General features: G+C 43.6%; 1 protein-coding gene across 3 annotated transcripts in view; it reads right to left on the reverse strand.

The window, feature by feature from the left end:
* SIX4 (SIX homeobox 4) overlaps nt 1-20,394 on the reverse strand; it is a 65,212-nt gene that overhangs the window by 33,521 nt on the left and 11,297 nt on the right. The window contains exons 3-4 of one of the 3 annotated variants that reach the window (XM_033951180.1): nt 4,688-4,865; nt 4,383-4,575 (exon numbers count right to left, since the gene is read on the reverse strand). The exons of 1 other annotated variant lie outside the window; for it this stretch is intronic. In XM_033951180.1, coding sequence (XP_033807071.1) covers nt 4,527-4,575; nt 4,688-4,865 — 227 coding nt within the window. In that variant the 3' untranslated portion in view covers nt 4,383-4,526. Of the gene's footprint in view, nt 1-3,441; nt 4,576-4,687; nt 4,866-20,394 lie in introns of those variants that run through there. One more of the 3 variants, XM_033951178.1, reaches the window with a different exon arrangement.

A 20,394-nucleotide genomic window follows, 5' to 3' on the forward strand; every position in this document is an offset into this window, starting at 1 on the left:
AAATTTGGTTGGCCTCTACTTTGTGAAAGGTAAGACTCATAAGGTCTTGCAGGAAGATGCAAGCTCATCAAGTTTCATTAAACTGCAAGTATTAAGAGTCAGTACTGTCACCCACGATACTATGTGTGTATTTGAAATGTGTCATTATTGACTCAATCTTTTAGCTGATATTATGTTTAGGCTGATTATATTCAGCAGTGGGGATGCAGAAAGTAAAATAACTGCTTGGCAGCTATATCACAGTGGCTGGGAGAGTTATCAGCTAAAATTAAAGCTGGTAAAGGACTTTGGAGAAGGTCTCCAAGTTGCATAGCACGCCATTAGAGTGAGTAAAGTCATTGAGGGTTTTATTAGATGAAGGTCTGACATTATTAGAGCTGCAAATTTTAATTGTGAGCTGTGGGTTTTGGGGTTTTTGTTGTGTTTTTTTTTTTTGCAAAGTTGAAATTGGTAAGAGCAAGACCCTTTTAGAAGCAATGACTAAATGTGTTCACTGTGAGAAAAACCAATTAGTGCAAAGGCTGTGTGGGCCCTACACTGTAGAACTTCATGCCAAATGAACTTAAGTAGCCGACTAATTATATATTTATCTACAATGCTGTGAAAGGGCAGCAGGAAGCAAGAGAAGAGAAACAAAAAGGCTGGTGACAAGTGGGACAAATAGGAAAAAAGGTAAATGAATGGAGGGAATGGAAGAAAAATAGAAAAGGAAGGAAGGAAAGGAAAAAGTATGGACATTTAGGTACAGAAACTGAAAGATGTGAGACGAGCTGGAAGGGGCTAAGGTAAGATGGAAACAGAGAGATGGAGAGAACTAAAAAGAAAGACAGGCTGTACCCCTGCTGGTGATAAAAGTTAAGTAGTATGGGAGTACAACTGAAATATTGTTGTTTTCAGTTTCTTGTCTCATTTATTGGAATTTCTGTTTTACGACCAATACACCCTATTTGTAAATAAAGGCACATTTAGAAGAGTGCAGAGACTTTCCTGGTGTGTGCGTGCATTAAAATTTGGGAAAAAAGGACGCAGCACACACCAATATAATACACTATTTATAAGAGTACACATTCTTTTCAACACGCACACAAACAAATTTCAGTTTTTGGGGGGCAAAAACAGGAAACGGGGGAAATGTAATTTAATTTCCCCAAGTACCAAAATTTAATAGGTTTGTTTGATGACAGAGAAGCTGAGCAAGATAGAGGATGTACAAACAGCACAAGATGGAAAAGACCACCCTTCACTGCTTGGTTGGAAAAATTATGTGCCTAACGGTGGCACTTGGAGGTACGTTAGATAGATTGTGAGCCCACCGGGACAGATAGGGAAAATGCTTGAGTACCTGATTGTAAAACCGCTTAGATAACCTTGATAGGCGGTATATAAAAACCTAATAAACTTGAAACTTGAAACTGTGGCAAAGGCATCGCTACCAAAGGAGAGAGCATTGTGCTACTAGAATTACTGCCACTGCCATGCATAGGAGTGTTTTGCTGGAGCCACTACTACCAGGTTAATAAGATGGAAGCAGAGGGATGGTGTTGGGGTGAAGGTTTGACCAGGGTGCCCAAGATCCTTGTACCAGTCTTGATCTTTGAAGAAAGTGATTTAAATAAATTAAGTTTGCTCACCTTCAAATCTTTGGTATATAAGACCCCTGCCTTCATTTATAAGTTATTAATTCCTTATACCCCATCCAGATCACTGAGATCTATCGACCAACATTTATTAGTTACACCATCACTCAAAGTTATCAACATATGGCGGCATTTTATTTTTTCTGTTACAGCTCCTCAAACTTGAAACTCCCTTCCTATTTATTTAAGAGAAGAAAATAACTTAGATAAATTTAAAAGTAAACTTAAGAGCTTTCTTTTTAAAGATGCCTATGATGCTTAGGAGTCCGTACCTACCGCAATAAACTCTTACAAGGTTATTATCTTATTCCCCTCCTATTGTTCTCTACCATAATTGTTCCTCTTTCTATCATCAATATTGTATTTCCTTACCCATTCATTCATTCTGTTCCTTCTGTTATTGTTTATATTGTTAGTTACTAATCTGTCATGTTTGCTTAGTGTCTACTTGTTTTTAATAACCCCAGTTTTAATCTGTAATTTGAAAGATTTGTTCATCGCTTAGAAATTTGAGTAAGCGATTAATCAAATACACAATAAACTTGATGTCATCTCTGCATTCTTCAGAGATCACGTGCTGATTCATGTCACACATTTTTGCATATTAAGGAAAAATATTTTTATTTAAATTTTTACAAAACTTAAAAATGATGTAAAACAAAAATCTGTACATATTCTGAAATGTAAATTATAACACCCCCCCCAAAAAAACAAAAAAAAAACAAAACAAAACCCCAACAACAATGAAACATTAACAGCAATTTTTCTGACTCTCAGAAGTCTACCAAATGGCCCAGAAAGGAATTCTGGTCGTCCAACAAAGAATATGTCCGTGTCCAAATCAAGAATAAAAAGAAATAATCATCTGATTCAAAGAACTCGGTCTAAACCAGTGGTCTCAAACTCGCGGACCAGGGAACACATGCGGCCCGCCAGGTACTATTTTTAAGCCCTCGGTAAGTTTATCATAATCACAAAAGTAAAATAAAACAGTTTCTTGATCATGTCTCTTTAGCTATAAATCACAATATTATTATTAAGGGCTCCTTTTACAAAGCCGCGTTAGCGGTTTAATGTGCGTAATAGCGCGCGCTAGCCGCTACCATCTCCTCTTGATCAGGTGGTAGTTTTTTGGCTAGCGCAAGGGTTAGCGTGTGATGAAAAGTCCCGTGCGATAAAGCCGCTAACGCGGCTTCATAAAAGGAGCCCTAAGACTTAGCCAAAAGGAAAGACTTATAAACTATAAAGAGTTTTACCTCATGCAAAATTGTCATTTCTTTAATAATAATTATTTATTTTATTTATTTTCCCCAATTAGTAAATCTTGTCGTTACAAGAGATTTTTCGATAAATTGCTCGGTTTTCAGGCAGGTAAGATGGATCTATGGCTAAGTACCATTATTTCTTTAGGAAACTACTAAAAACTGGTTTATTCAACAAATTTGTAAACTGATGTTCCAGAATATCAACTGGTAAATTGCATATTGATCTTATAGCTAGTACTTTTTTGTGGAATTTTTATTGTATTTTAGTAAACTGTATTTTATTCATTTATTGTATAATCTTAGCTCTGTTTTTTTTAGTATATTGCATTTTTATTCATTGATTGTATAATTTTAGTACTGTATGTGAACCGCTTAGAACTATGTAGGGCGGTATATAAAAATAAAATAATTATTAATAAGACATTAACTTTTTTTTTTTTTTAGGCCCTCCAAAGACCCTACAAATCCAAAATGTGGCCCTACAATGGGTTTGAGTTTGAGCCCACTGGTCTAAAACTATAGACGGTGCTTAAAAAAAAAAAAAAAATAAGACAATATTTTGTTGCAAATTTAATTTGTGAACACTTTTTGGAGTTTTATAATAGACAAGTTGTAGAAAACACAGAGTGGTTGTTATGTGGATGGAGGGCTAAATTCCTGAGAGGATTTCTCTCTTCTACTCTGTATTTCTCTCCACAAAGGAAGTTGTACAGAAGATGATGGAGCACAATTAAAAAGAGAAGATGATGAAATAGAGGGTGGTTGTCCTTTCCTTTTCCCGATAGATCTTTTTAGTGCAGATGTTTCAGGTTCCGTTTCTTCTGAAGCTTGAGAAGATGGTGTAGTTACAGATTGTTCAATAACATGTAGCATCTTTTTCAACACTTGACCAATGCTGGTCATTTCATTACGAATACCATGCAAGTCATCAGCTATTGTGCTGTGGAGGTCACAAAGGCTCTCCAGTTGTTCATTTATACAAGACATTTGATTCACAACTTGTTCTTGATCCCGTTGTTGAGCTTCCATTCTCTTCTGTTCCAGCTCCAAAAGATCAGCAAGGCAGACGTGGTGTGAAGAACGGAAGAAGCGAGAAGAGAGTCGCCGTCTCCTCTTCTTCACTTGTGAACTTTGCCTTGTAGAAGATGCACCACTCTCAGAAGTTGGAGAAAGGCTTGGTAAAGAAGAGTCATCTCGTGGCTTTATAGGTTCCGTCTGCAGCCTGTCCCTGTTAACCAACCCTCTCGCATTTCCATTCAAAGCCAAGTCAACCTGGGAATTATTAGCAGCCTCTACACTCTGTTTTTCCACTTCAGACTTTTGAATTTTAGAATGCATTTCCATCTGCTGAATGGGAGTCTTCAACATTTTTGAACAAGAATCAACATTTTTGGGTTGATGAGAGGTAAGGGCCTTTGAATTGTAAGAAAGTAATTCACAGAATGTCTTTCTAGTACCCTGGTGATGATGATACTGTGTCTGCTTGGTGGCTTTCTGTGGGCTCTTGTTTGAAGCCTCCCTCTTACACATAATCTTTGTAATGTTTGCTGCAAGTTCCTGAGGCAAGTTCTCCATTTTTTCTGGTGCATCTAGCTGCAAACTTTCAAAGGCTTTTGGAGAGAGTTTACATCCTTGAGGTAATGCCCATGAAAATGTTTCCAGTGCAGATGGCTCTATGGAAGAGAAAATACATGTTACAAATTGATTCACACAATTCTTTGATTTGAAATTCAGGCTGAATTATATAGATAACACCAACATGCTTTTTGTGTCCAGGATACTTACTTGTGCAACCAGAAGAGAAAGTCAAGGTTGTGATCCTTGATCCTGCAGACATCTGGGCTACTACAGAGGACCCGGAAAAAGAGGACACATCTACATCTAGGCTTGAAGAGGAGAGGGGCTGTATAAAGACTGGTCACATATTTGACCTCACCAAAATGTGGTATACTGTCAACTTGCTCTGGAGGTAAAAAAAGATGGGAAAAAAAGTGTGGAAGTCTTGTAACATGAGTAAATTAAGAACTATATTACGTTAATCTTGTTTGCTAAACAGATAGTTATATATTAACTATGTCCACTTTTCATTAGTTTTTGAAAAACCCATAACGGGCTTATTTTTTTGTCTTACCTCTAAATTGTTGTGTTCTTGATTCTTGCAGTGTGAAAAGTGGAACACACGCTTGCAATCATCCTTCTGACAGGGGTGAGGACAAATGTGTGCGCTGGATGTCTTCCAAGGGCCACTGTGTCCTGCTGTGTTCCCCATCTTCTCCTTCTCCAGACTAAGGATCTCCCCTCTTGTTTTATGTCCTTCAGGTCTGTCTTGCAGTAGCCCAGAGCATCAATGTTTTTTTAGGATCCTGGTCCTTACCACAACCTTCCCTTCTCGGAGGTGCTACTTTTAACAGCTGTAGCATCAAAATATTAACACGCTGCACAAGGAACATCTCTTCTTCAAAGCTCAATTATAGTTTTTGTTCTCTTGCTTTTGGAGAATATGGAATTGCTTTGAGCATCCCAGTGGGATTGGTTATAAAGGAAAACAGTCACTTAGAACCCCTGCAGCAGTATTAAACCCAACAGCTGCTACAAAGGATCTGTCAAATCTTTAAAGCAGGGAGATTTTCAACGAAGTCCTCATTAACACTCCAAGCCAGTTGGGTTTTCAAGATATCCATATGCACGAGATTACAGCAGGGGTCTCCAACATGTGGTCCTGGAAGTCCTTCACTGTGGTCCCCCTGCAGTTGGCATCCTCTCACTCTTACCTCCCGCTTCCTGCCTGCATCAGCCCTCCAAACCTACTACTAACATGCTCCTGTGTGGCCGCCGAAAGTATGCCACCTCTCTCTGTAGCATTCCGGCCGGAAACAGGAAATTCTGTTGGAGGTGAAAAGAGGCTCTAGTCAGAGCAGTGGTGCAGTAGCATATGCAGAAAGTTTGGAGGGCTGAAGCAGGTGGGAAACCAGAGAAGCTATATGGACCCAGGGAAGGGAAGGAGATGCTGGATTCGGCAGATGGCAAGTGGGGAAAGGATATACAAATAACTCAGCAGCCAAAGCATTTCAAAGTTTAAAAGTGTGTTTACAGAATGGAATGCCACCTTCTATAGCTGTGTGGCCTTATGAGAAGACAGGTTCGGATACACACATGTCCTCTCCCTTTTTACTGCATGGATTCCATAATCAATCTTTTGAATTCATTGGGGAATGGGGGTGGGGAAAGATGAAAGTATAACCACTGCCCAAAGCTGACATTTTTGTCTCCAAAAACACTGCCACAGACAGATTTGTCTATTGTTAAACAAAAGCAGTCACTATATCTGTGGGTGGGGGGAAGGGTAGTGTTTGTGGCTCTTGGAGCTCTCTCATTACCACTTTGTGGCCCTTAAGATGAAAAAGATTGAAGATCCTTGGGTTATGGTATAATGGAAGTAGTGTGTGCAAAATTTCTCCCATGTGAGTTCAATGCAGATAGACTGAAAACCCAACTGGCTGGAAGTGTCCCGAGGACTGGGTTGAAAATCCCCTGCTTTAAAAAAAAACACAAAAAAAACAAAAGACATGTTTCTGTAATAACCAGATAAATTGTTCAAGCTTTTACAATATGCATCTGAGTTACAAGTACAAGATCAGACAACAAATGCAGTGTAATATTTGGTCCTGATAAGACCAAAAAAATAATGATCGTCATATATTACATAGAAATAGAGAAAATAAAGGCAGATAAAAGGCTATATGGCCTATCCAGTCTGCCCATCCATACCATCTACTACCCCTCTCTCTCTCCCTTAAAGATCCTATGTACGCGACCCAAGCTTGCTTGAATTCAGATACAGTCTTTGTCTCCACCGGGAGGCAGTATCACAAATTCAATACCCTTTTTGTTAAGCAATACCTCCCCTTTCATCTTCATCCTATGTCCCCTCATTCCAGAGCTTCCTTTCACCTGAAAAAGGACTCGTACGACAGATCATTCCCTCAGCTAAACTATCCAGCGACACACTCTTCATTTATAATGCACACACTCTGCATTAAGGCAATATGATCAAATATAAAATGTACAACATAGAGAGAATCAAGTTGCAAAAACACATACATATATGCATGCGATACACAATGTAAAAGCCAAAAACCCCTAGGGTGGGTAATGCCACTATAGGTGCATCTCCTTCCACCCCCAGATGATAAATTTGATGGCTGGGGGCCATGTGGCACAGCAGGTTTGCATGCATTCAGAATGGAGAACATGGGTTAGGTAGGCAAGAGGCTGTGCAGCACCACTAGTCTGCATGCTCAGTGCTCCGAGTGGTACATCTTGTCCCAGTCAACCACCCTGATTGCCCTCTCTTAAAGCCAGCCCTAGTATTGAGTACACCCATCTGATTCTACTAACTTCTGGGAATGCAGTTATGGATCTGGTCTGTTTATGTATTTAGCATAGTACTTGCAATACTGTCACCAGTTACTCAAAGTAAGTTTTACAGCATGAAGTTCACTTATTTTGGACCTACAAGAAACAGAGATTTATTGCCCACCCACCATATTGGGTGGAAACAGACCAGTCTAAAATTTTATGCAGGCTGTCCATTTATCATAAATAAAAAAATATCTTCCATCTAGAGCAGAAACTGAAACTGCTAAGACTATGACCAGAGAATGACAATGGTGACAGAATTTGTCACTGTCCCCACGGATACCCGCGGGAAACCATCCCCATTGATTCTTCCCTCTCTCCTTAAAGAATGACGAGTATGAATGGGCACAGTCACTGACCCTCAAATGCCTTGCGTTGAAGAATGCTTGTGTAGAAGGACTGAGCTTGAGATAAGACACTAAAGAATCACACGGGATGGTTTCCCGCGGTTATCCACGGGGACAAATTCTGTCACTGTGCCATTCATGTTCATTACCTGGCTGCCTTCAAATTTTTAAACTTGTTTTTAGAGGAAATACCTTAAATAAAAAAAACAACCCTCAAAATACATCCATTATTACTAGGAACAACAATCACAAACGGGGTCTTTTCCAAAGCTGCAGCAGTGATATTGCCACAGTAAATGCACCAAAGCCCATTCAATTACAACGGGCTTCAGTGCATTTACTGCAGCAGAATTGCTACCGCAGCTTTGTAAAAGGGACCTAAAGTCTGTACAAAATTTAAAATAATGAACAATTTTTCTGACAAACACCAGCTTTGTGACAGTCACTCATCGACAGGAAATTTCTTATATACCTTCTACAATGCTGACAGTTATCAAGAGAGAATACATTCACATACAGAGTTGTCCCTGAAAGGCAAGTTTACCAGTCAGAAACTGACCTATTTTGGACATGTGATGAGGGGGAATTCACTAGAAAAGGAGGTGCTACTCGGAATGGTCAGTGGTAAAAGGAAGCAGGGGGTGGCTGGATATCTTCAAGAATGACACGGGCATGAACGTCAAGCAATTGAAAGAAGCCATGGAATACAGGGAAGCATGGCGAGGACTGGCTACGGAGTATCCAAAGGTCGGACACGATTGAATGGATAGTAAGTAGCAGTAGTACAGTAGGTATTTACAGGGGGAAGGCAGTTATCAAGCTGCGTTATGGCAATAATGAGCATTATTTGCCCCTTAACATGTGTTATAAGAGCTCTAACACAAGTCTTGGTGTTGTAATGCAGGGTTGTTTGGTTTTCTTTTAGGTTGCTGCAGGGTACACAGTAATGAGATGCAAACCAAAACACCTCTGGGTAAATATTGAGTGGGTGGCAGTCAGCATTTTTTGGCCACTGGCTGTATTATGTCCAGATATTCAATGCCAGGCCACAGCTGGGGCATTGGCACTGAATAAAACAGAATTATACAGCCAGCTATCCTTTATTCAGTTAAACCATGATATTCAGGGCTCCTTTTACTAAGCTGCGATAGCATTTTTAGCGCATGCAGGATTTTAGTGCTCGCTATGCGGCTAGAACTAATGCCAGCTCAATGCTGGCGTTAAGGTCTAGGGGACGTGCTAAAACCGTTATCGCAGCTTAGTAAAAAGGAGCCCTCAGTATTTAACCGCATAGGTGCCAACTCCATATCTAGACCGCTCACATAATAGTCAGCTATGGTTTTAGCAATTAGTGACAATATTAACCGGATCAGCAGATAGACCAGCATAAGCTATCTAACCAGCCAGGAGCCTCTCCTGCCAGTTAAATCACTTTAAATATTGACCCCCCTCATTACTATATAAGTTTCATAATGCAGCTTGTGGTGAATGCTGCACACTGTGTTAACAGTGTGGAAAAATAACCCCAGTAAAAAAGCTGGAAAATAACCCCAGTAAAAAAGCTGGGGCTATTTTACCATCTCATGAACACAGGGCTGCAAAGCCACGACCAGAAACTTCCAGGCTGTATCTTGAAGATGTCTTCTCTGCTCTCTGTCACCTAAACAACACTGTTATTACAACTACTGCTACTTATCATTTCTATAGTCCTACCAGATGTGCCTATCACTGCACACACTATATTAGATGTGCCTATCACTGCACACACTATATTGCCCCAGGTACAATCTAAGTTTTGTACCTGGGGCAATGGAAAGCTTCCCAGGATCTTAGCCCACTACACTAATCATTAAGCTACTCCTGACCCTAATGGCACATCAGCGAGTCTTGGGGCAGTAGTGAACCTAATCACTCCTGCCCTTGGTTCAAAGTGCTGCCAGTAATCCCTAGAAATAGTCTTGTGATTCTACAGTTCAGGGTCAAGTTGCTGTAAAAAAAAGCCAGCAAGGGCAACTGGCAATCGCTACTGCCCTAGGACTCACTAGGGATCCCTACTCTAGGACCCACTAGGGATATATGCCATTAGGGCTGGGGAGGGGATGACTGACAGCACAGAGTTGTGAAATTATGGTCTTACCCGATAATTTCCTTTCCTTTAGTTGGCTGCACTATGAGGTAAAACCATAATTTCACCTTTCTTGTCATCTAGGCTGCACTGTTCTGAACTAGTGGGCAGGGGAAAACAGAGACTCCTGTAGACAGCTCTGCCAAAGTCTTAGTGAGTCTGGAAAGCACATTCAACCTGTAAGGCTTTACAAAGGAATGCAATGAAATCACAATGTACCCCCAAACGAATTCCTGCAGAGCAACTTTCCATGCCTCCACTCAAAGTCACCTGGGCCCTTGGAAAGTGGGCTTTCAGACTTGGAGGCACTGGCTGGTTCCCATAGATACAAGCAGCCTGCATGTCTACCTCTATTCTTTGAACAATTGTGGTCTTGAGGGCAACCTGACCCTTATGAGGACCATGGAAGATAATGAAGAAATGATTGGACAGTCAAAAGTCATTGTTTTTTTTCCATGTAATAAAGTAACATCCTTCAAACATATAACTTGAGTAGGCTCCGAGCAGGAGGACTGGATCCCTCCTCCATTAAGAAAACAAACTGGCCTCCTGATTCACATGGAAGACCAAGACCACCTTGAGAAGGAAGGAAACGTGTGGAACAACACAGAGTCCTCAGAAAAAAATCCTGATGGGACAGCAATTCCAAGACCCTGCAGATGGAAGTGTCAAAAGATGACAGCCTTGAGGGCAAGGTTCTAAGTTGAGGTTTGTCACAAGGGCTCAAAGGAAGCCGCAGAGAGCACTTGAAGAACCAAATTCAATTCCTAGGAAGGAAAGGTACTTCGGAGGCGGTCAATGCAAAAATCTGGCAGGATCAATTTGATTTTTTAAAGAAGTGCCTGGGAGTTACAAGAGCGAGCTTGAGGAAAGAAAACACAAAGTGTGTAGGGGCTACGAGGGGGATGGGGACCCTACCTCTCAGACAGGGACATGTAGGAGTGAGCCACATCCCTCACCCAGTAGATGCTAAAAAGCATGACTGGAGGGGCAGCGAAGCCAGACTGTGCTCAACCAGGTCTGATTCAGGGATTGGGTAAACTGGGATCAGCTATTAGGCTCATTCTCGCTGTATGGCCACATCCAAGAGTGGGGACTTAACCCAGGGACCAGGAGAAACAGTCTGAACAACTTATAATCTGCTAGCAGTTGAGTAAAATTCAGGAACTTTCACAGTGCACCAGCAGGTTATAATGGCGAGTTTACTGGAAAAGCCTAGCTTTTTTTCTTCCTCCAGCTGGTTGGAGGGGATAACATCCATATGTTTGGAATAGTGCAGCCTAGGCAAGAAAAGCCCCTTTAAAGATGCATCCTGGAAGAGAAGCTTACCGAGTGGCTAGTTGTTGGAGAGCTCTCACCTCCTGTTTCTTCATCTGATGGAGGTGAGAGTCTTTGGTGGGAAGTGCTGACACCGATAACATCAGGCACTGTGTTGGTCGACCCCCTACATTAAACAGGGATCTTTCCCAGTGCATAAAAGACTGGTGCCCTTGTGGTGTTAGGCCACAGGGCATGTCCTGTCCCTTGAAAGCCTCTTGGAGCTCTGAGCTGAAGAAAATTTTGATTTCCAATTTTTGCAAATATAGGGAAGCGCAAAGGTACTATTAAACAAAAAGGCTTCCGCACCAATTGTTACAGGACCCATGGATAAGCATATGGTTCCAGGAATACACCAGGATTTCAGGTACTAGCCTTTCCTGAAGTCTCTTTGAGCCCTCCAGAAAGAACTCCTCCCCCTCCATTAATTCTTCTTGAGGTAAGGGAATTCCAGCAGATTTCTCGGTCTCTTTTGGGGGCTCTGTTGAATTTAGCAACTCAACCTCAAATTGTGTCCTTTCTAAAGAAGCTGGCAGTAACTTTTGGTTCTTCTTTTGGTAATTCATGTGGATCCTCCAAGTTTAGACTACTAAGGAACTTTCTTTGCAAGATATATGGAAATTTAAATTTATCACGGAAGGGATGCTTAGATCAGTAGTTTCTCAGATAGTTGCCTTCTTCAAACATGCAACAGAAATTTGAAAATGCAGACTCTAGTTTGTTATTATTGGACAAATATATTTCAGGGTTAGAGAAGCAGATTACTACTTTTATCTTAGTAATGAAGGACTTAGGCTTTTCAAGTAAAATTGGAGAACGCACGCAGATCCTGCAACTTGCACCTTCTTTCTTTCAGTTTATTTGTTTTCTTCAGAGATACTTTTTAGAAAGTATCTCAAAGTAGTATTGGGATTGGCTAATTCTGAAACAATTCAGCCGAGTAACTTTTTTACCAATGAAAAAAGGAAGCTTCATGATGATTAACAAGGTATGGATCAACTGGTAAATCCAGATGTGAATTTGACCGTTTTCTTTGAAGATTCTCAAGATGTTATATCCACTAGACCAATGGTCTCAAACTCGTGGCCCGGGGGCCACATGCGGCCTGCCAGGTTATATTTTGAGGCCCTCGCTATGTTTATCATAATAAAAAAAGTAAAATAAAACAAGTTTCTTGATCATATGTCTCTTTAGCTATAAATGACAATATTATTATTAAGACTTAGCCAAAAGGAAAGATTTATAAACTAGTAAGAGTTTTACTTCATGCAAGATTGTCATTTCTTTAATAAGACATTAACTAATTTTCTGAGGCCCTCCATGTACCTACAAAACCAAAATGTGGCCCTGCAAAGGGTTTGAGTTTGAGACCACTGCACTAGACCCACACTCTTAGTTACCTTTGTTCATGAAAGTGATGTCATTAGTAATGAAACTGTATTTTGGGGAAAAACGAAGTGAGTTTTTGTGGTGGGAAAATCAATTTATTTCCTGATGTATCCAGAGCCACTCAGCTCAGGTAAAAGACATTTTTAGCCTTGAAACCTCCATTTTTGGTTCTGGGTGCAACTTTTTTTTCTAAAATATCCACGTCTTGAAACTGCTTACCATGGGGTTTTGCAGGGGTTTTTTTTTCTTGTGAAGAGGAAGAGAGGGAGAGGCATAGCAGCTGTAGTCAGGGCAGGAGGGGGCAGGTAGGGACCTAGCACCACTAAGTATACCCTTCCCTAGGACCCCAATAAACTCCAACTGAACCCCCAAGCTCAACTGAATTAGAAAACTAAAACAGGAGCTGAACCACAGATGAAACCAGGAGCTTAAGCAGGACCATCCATCTGTCTGCTGGAGATAGAGAATACTGTTTGGCCAGTCAGTTTACCATCCTATATATGAGAAAGCTCAATTTTGGTGTTCTCTATCTCTGCCTACTGGTGGATTGTCACATCTCTGGATTCATAAAACATAACATAAAAACTCACTTGTATACCGCAAATACCATTAAGTTCTATGCGGTTCACAAAAACTAGTAATACAAATGAATAAACGTCCACTATCTAACTTCCGAAAGATCCCCTGGCGACAGCGATGGGCACACATGCGCAGAATAAACACACAAATAAAAAAACAACCCCAAATTGAAGATCGGCAGGAGGGATGCTCATTTCCCCCTCTCCCCCTCCCCTACCTTGGTTCCCTTCTCCCTTCCACGTCTCTTCCAATCCAATTATGATAAACTTCTGCTAAAACCCCAATACTTCCTTCCTCGTTGCTTGTAATTCCGACAAAATGTTGTAAATCAGTGTTCAGACCGGATCCTAATTTAATTGATGTGAACTGCCTAGAACTCTTTGGGTATGGCGGTATATAAGAACTTAATAATAATAATAATAATTTCCTCCCGCTGCCAAAGTCAAACCCCCCCACCCCACACGGCAGCGGATGGGATGCCCACTCCTTCCTGCCACCATCCAATGCCTCCCCGACACCGGGAGAAATGCTTACTCACTCCCACCACCAAGCAAAGACCTCCCCCACCACCTTACCTTGTTTACGATGACTAACCGGAGGGATGCCTACACCCTCCGGCCAGTAGGCCCGCATCTTCAAATTGGCAGGCCTTCCCCTCTCCAGTGCATCCTGGGATGCATCAGGGATGGGCCTAAGGCATCCCTCCGGCCAGCCATCATAAACAAGGTAAGGTGGCATTGCTTGATAGCAGCAAAATTTTCTGACAGGTCTGAGCTGCCAAGCCTTACTTTCCTGTCAGTGCCTGAGCCAATCAGCACTCAGACAGTGATCAGAAAGTAAGGCAACAATAGCTCAGACCTGTCAGCAAATTTTGGCCGCAAATGTGGCACAACGAAGTTAGGGAATCACTCGCGATTATAGAGAATTGCTCGGAGTGCTCATTTTAATATTAATGACCTTGTACTACATTTGCATGGCAGTATCAGAGACTGCTAGAAAACCTGGAAAAGACCACGGTATGCTGTTTTAATAATCCGCCGCTAAAATACATGCATGCTAAACCGGCTGGAACCGGTTTAACGAGCATGTTAAAGGCACATTTTAGTTTTGAGAATGTGCCCCTAAGTTACAACAATATGTGATTAAAGAATTTTGTTTAAATAAAGATTTCAAATAAGGGGTTGGGTTTTAAGTCCCAGGCAAGGGAAGCCCAAATCACCTGGTCTGAAAAAGGGCCCCACAATTGCAAAGACTAGCCCCATCTAAAAACACTATTAAAAGTTGAATTACCACTGGCAATTGAAGTACTTCTCCAAAGTGTGAGGAGCCAAATGAGCATAGAAATGGGTTAGATTAGGAACCAAGAGAGCAGGACTCAAATCTGCTACCAACTCCATGACTCCATTTCCTCTCCTTAGGTACCATTAAGACTGGAAACTCTTAAGTTTCATACAGATACAAATATGGAAGGCTATAAATCAGTGCTGATGTTTGTTTATTTGAATTTGTAAAATGGCCTTGGTATTCTTAATAAAGGGTGGCGTAATTATCTAAATAAAAGGAAAAACTATATAAATAAAGCCTGCCCTTTGAATAGAGATCTAGAAATTGGGAAAGTGGGTGTAAACCGCTCCCCCCAACCAACAATATTGTATTATATGTGTATGCAAAGCTAGATGTGAAAGCAAGCAGGCTTTCATGCATAGTACCAAGAATAGAAAAAAAAACCCCAAACCACAACCAACCACATGCCAGGCCGAAAACTTCAAATAAAGAAAAAGGACTGCCAGTCCTTTTTCTTTGTTTGAGGACTCAATTATGTTTTTGGACTAGGCCATTTGGTGTCCCAAGTTATTTCCCTTGTTTTGCCAATTTAGGCCTAAAACGTCAGCATTTGGTGTTGGAGCTGAGCCAGAGATCTGCTGTGGGGCTGCCCCTGTGGTCAAGCTACTCAACAAAAGATAAGAGGAGAGAGCAAAGCCATATATTTTTATTTTGATTAAAAAAATATTTTTATATAACAAAAAGGTTTATTTTTAAGGGTGACGGGACTAAATCGCGCGAGACAACGGCGCGCCGACAACTGAGCGCAAGGTTGACGGCGCGCCGAAGAAAAGCACTATTTTAAAGGGCTCCGACGGGGGTTGTGGGGGGGGGGAACCCCCACTTTACTTAACAGACATTGCGTTGCCGTTGTGGGGGGTTTGGGGGGTTGTAACCCCCACATTATACTTAAAACTGAACTTTTTCCCTAAAAAACAGGCAAAAAATTTGGTTACAAGTATAATGAGGGGGTTACAACCCCCCAAAACGCCAGCACGATGTCTGTTAAGTAAAATAGGGGGGGTTACGCACAGTGCTCCCTCTAAGCGGGCGGGTGTTGTGAGCAAAATTTTTTTCGCTGTGCGCTACAAATATCGGGCGCCAGCAAGTTATGAGCCAACTCGCCCGATTCTCCTCTCGCCGCCCTGCCCGCCGTGCGCTGTGACGTGAAACTTGTGCGCTGGATGTAATATTTTGTGCGCCAGCGCACGCCAGCGCAGCTTAGAGGGAACACTGGTTACGCACCAACACCCCCGTCGGAACCCTTTAAAATAGTGCTTTTCTTCGGCGCGCTGTCAACCTTGCGCTCAGTTGTCGGCGCGCCGTTGTCTCATGCGATTTTGTCTATGAACCATTTTTAAGTGTTATTTCTCTCTTGTAATGCCCCCTAAAAATTTTGACTGGAGTCCAAATTAAAAAAAAAAACGTTTCCCTGCCTTACTGTATACAGCAGACCTGTTTTAGCAACCTGTATTTAAACTAGAGCTGCAGCAATATACCTGGCTGCAAATAATGAATGAAGTGGAAAAAAAATAGTTTTCAGCCAAGTATTACATGTAAATGTTGCTATATAATTAACCCTCTCCCCTTTTTACAAAATCATGTTAAGCTTTTTAAAAATCGCTGGCTGTGGCAGTATTAGCTCTGACACGCATAGGAATTCTATGAGCGTCAGAGCCAATACCACCTTGACCGGCAATAAAATCCCAATGCAGCTTTGTTAAAAGGGGGCCTAAAATGTCTTTACCACATAAAATAAAATAAAAAATTGCATGAATGACATAAGCTTTTATTTTTCAAAGCTGAGGTAGCAATTCCCTATGGCAAATGCACCGAAACCCATTCAATTCCTATGGACTTCAGCGTATTTGCCGTGGGAGAAAGCACAGTTACTTACCGTAACAGGTGTTATCCAGGGACAGCAGGCAGATATTCTTAACGTATGGGTGACGTCACCGACGGAGCCCCGGTACGGACACTTTTAACTAGAAAGTTCTAGTTGACCGCACCGCGCATGCGCGGGTGCCTTCCCGCTCGACGGAGGAGAGCGTGGTCCCCAGTTAAGATAAGCCAGCTAAGAAGCCAACCCGGGGAGGAGGGCGGGTCCTAAGAATATCTGCCTGCTGTCCCTGGATAACACCTGTTACGGTAAGTAACTGTGCTTTATCCCAGGACAAGCAGGCAGCATATTCTTAACGTATGGGTGACCTCCAAGCTAACAGAGGGGGAGGAGGGATGGTTGGCCATTAGGAAAATAAATTTTGTAACACAGATTGGCCGAAGAGTCCATCCCGTCTGGAGAAGGCATCCAGACAGTAGTGAGTAGTGAACGTGTGAACTGAGGACCAAGTGGCAGCCTTGCAGATTTAAGCCACGGAAGCAGCCATAGCTCTGACTCTGTGGGCCGTGACAGCACCTTCCAGTGAGAGACCGGCCCGAGCATAACAGAAGGCAATGCAGGCAGCAAGCCAGTTAGAAAGCGTCCGTTTAGAGACAGGGCGATCTAAACGGTTAGGGTCGAAAGATAGAAAGGGCTGAGGGGATGAGCGGTGAGCCCTGGTGCGATCAAGATAGTAAGCAAGGGCACGCTTACAGTCCAGCGTATGCAGCGCCTGTTCCCCAGGATGAGAGTGGGGTTTGGGAAAAAAGACAGGCAAAACAATGGACTGGTTGAGGTGAAAGTCCGAGACCACCTTGGGAAGGAACTTAGGATGGGTGCGCAGAACCACCTTGTCATGGTGAAAAACAGTGAAAGGTGGGACGGCAACCAGTGCATGCAGCTCACTAACCCTCCTGGCAGAGGTGATGGCAATGAGGAAAAGCACCTTCCATGTCAGAAATTTGAGTGAAGTAGTGGCAAGAGGCTTAAACGGAGGTTTCATGAGGGTTGACAAAACCACATTCAGGTCCCAGACGACTGGAGGAGGCTTCAGAGGTGGTTTGACATTGAAGAGGCCTCTCATGAACCGGGAAACCAGGGGATGAGCCGTAAGAGGTTTTCCGAGGATAGGCTCATGGAACACAGTGATGGCACTGAGGTGGACTCTGATGGAGGTAGACTTGAGGCCAGCGTCAGACCAAGAGAGCAAATAGTCCAGTACAGTTTCCATGGCCAATGAGGTGGGATCATGGTGATGCAGTAGACACCAAGAGGAGAACCTGGTCCACTTCTGATGGTAACATTGGAGGGTGGCCGGTTTCCTGGAGGCATCCAAAATGCGACGGACAGGCTGAGACAGATTCTGTGGAGAGGTCAGCCCGAGAGAAACCAAGCTGTCAGGTGGAGCGAGGACAGATTGGGATGTAGTAGAGACTGATGCTGCTGTGTAAGTCGAGTAGGAAACACAGGAAGAGGAATGGGCTCCCTGGAGCTGAGCTGGAGCAGGAGAGAGAACCAGTGTTGGCGAGGCCACCGAGGAGCGATGAGAATCATGGTGGCATTGTCTCTGCGGAGTTTGAACAACGTCCGCAACATCAGAGGAAGTGGAGGGAAGGCATAGAGAAACCGACCTGTCCAGTTGAGCATGAACGCATCTGGGGCCAGACGATGAGGAGAGTAGAGCCTGGAACAGAAAAGGGGCAGTTTATGGTTGTGAGGAGCTGCAAAGAGGTCCACCTGAGGATGCCCCACCGATCGAAGATGGAGTGGAGTGTGGTCGGATCCAGAGTCCACTCGTGAGGTTGAAGGATGCGGCTGAGATTGTCGGCCAGGGAGTTCTGTTCGCCCTGGATGTAGACAGCCTTGAGGAAGAGATTGCGGGCCGTGGCCCAGGTCCAGATGCGGATGGCCTCCTGACAGAGGAGGGGAGAACCGGTGCCGTCTTGCTTGTTTATGTAATACATGGCGACTTGGTTGTCTGTGCACAGGAGAAGAACCTGAGGGTAGAGAAGGTGTTGGAAAGCTTTGAGTGCATAGAACATGGCCCTGAGTTCCAGGAAGTTGATATGATGTTGACGTTCCTGAGGAGTCCAGAGACCCTGTGTGCGAAGTTCTCCCAGGTGGGCTCCCCATGCGTAGGGGGAGGCATCCGTGGTGATGACCATGGAGTGAGGGGGTAGATGAAAAAGCAGACCCCTGGAAAGATTGGAGGAGTTCAACCACCATTGAAGAGATCGCTGAAGAGACGATGTCACACAGATGGGATGAGAAAGAAGGTCCGTGGTCTGAGACCATTGGTTGGCTAGAGCCCACTGAGGTGTTCTGAGGTGGAGTCGTGCCAGAGGGAGCACATGGACCGTGGAAGCCATGTGGCCCAGGAGGACCATCATCTGCCGAGCAGGGATGGAGTGATGAAGGAGCACCTGGTGACAAAGATGGAGCAGGGTCTGTTGACGGTCGGAGGGGAGAAACGCCCTCATCAGAGTGGTGTCGAGAACTGCTCCAATGAACTGAAGTCGCTGTGTGGGAAGCAGATGCGAGTTGGGGTAGTTGATCTCGAACCCCAGAAGATGGAGGAAAGAGATGGTGTGTTGAGTGGCTTGTAGCACAAGCGGAGACGTAGGTGCTTTCACCAACCAATCGTCCAAGTAGGGGAACACCTGGAGGTTGTGAGACCTGAGGAAGGCCGCCACCACAATAAGGCACTTGGTGAACACCCTGGGCGATGATGCGAGGCCAAAGGGTAGCACTTTGTACTGGTAGTGATGGTGCTGTATCTGAAACCGGAGGTAGCGACGTGAAGTCTGATTGATTGGAATGTGAGTGTAGGCCTCCTTGAGGTCTAGGGAACATAGCCAGTCGTGTTGAGAGAGAAGAGGGTAAAGCGTGGCCAGGGAGAGCATTCTGAACTTTTCCTTGACCAGACACTTGTTGAGGTCCCTGAGATCGAGGATGGGACGTAGGTCTCCTGTCTTCTTGGGTACCAGGAAGTAGCGGGAGTAGAATCCCTGACCCCTTTGGTCTTGGGGGATTCTTCGATGGCATTGAGAAGAAGGAGGGATTGAACCTCCTTGAGAAGGAGGAGGGTTTGAGAGGAGTGAGAAGCAGACTCTACGGGAGGATTGTCTGGTGGAAGAGTCTGGAAGTTGAGAGAGTAGCCGTGGCGAATGATGGTAAGGACCCACTGGTCTGACGTGATGACCTCCCAACGGCTGAGAAAAAGTTGCAGGCGTCCTCCAATAGGTTGAGGAAGAGGTAACGCTGGTGAGAGACTGGCTATGCCCTGGAGAAAGGAGTCAAAAGGGCTGAGAAGGTTTTGACTGAGGGAGAGGCTTGGCAGGTTGATGAGATTGGGAGCGAGCCTGAGTTTGCTGTTGCTGACGAGGTCGGCGAGGTTGTTGCTGAGGTGGATGAAGAGGTCTGGCTGAGAATCTGCGTTGGTATGAAGACTGCTGTCTATAGGGGCGAGCAGGCGGAGTCTTCTTCTTTGGTTTGATGAGAGTATCCCACCTGGTCTCGTGAGCAGAGAGTTTCTGGGTGGTGGAGTCTAGGGACTCTCCGAAAAGTTCATCACCAAGACAAGGTGCGTTAGCCAGGCGGTCTTGGTGGTTAACATCGAGGTCGGAAACTCTCAGCCAGGCCAGACGTCTCATGGCAACCGCCATGGCCGAAGCTCGAGGTGAGCTCGAAAGAATCATAAATAGAGCGCACATGAATTTGCGGAGTTGGAGCAGACTGGAAATGTGTTGTTGGAAAAGAGGGACCTTACGTTCAGGAAGATACTTTTGTAATGAAGAGAGTTGTTGAACCAGATGCTTCATGTAGAAGGAAAAGTGAAAGGTGTAATTATTGGCTCTGTTTGCAAGCATTGAATTTTGATAAAGGTGCTTGCCAAATTTATCCATCGTTTTGCCCTCTCTGCCAGGAGGGGTAGAAGCATAAATACTGGATCCCTGGGTTTTCTTCAAGGTGGATTCGACAAGAAGAGATTCATGGGGTAGTTGGGGTTTGTCAAACCCCAGGATAGGGATGACCCTCTAGAGACTATCCAGTTTTCTAGGGGCCCCCGGTACCGAGAGAGGGTTCTCCCAATTCTTGTAGAAAGTTTCCCGTA

This window comes from Geotrypetes seraphini, chromosome 7 (genome assembly GCF_902459505.1).
Source record: "Geotrypetes seraphini chromosome 7, aGeoSer1.1, whole genome shotgun sequence".
Classification (NCBI taxonomy): Eukaryota; Metazoa; Chordata; class Amphibia; order Gymnophiona; family Dermophiidae; genus Geotrypetes; species Geotrypetes seraphini.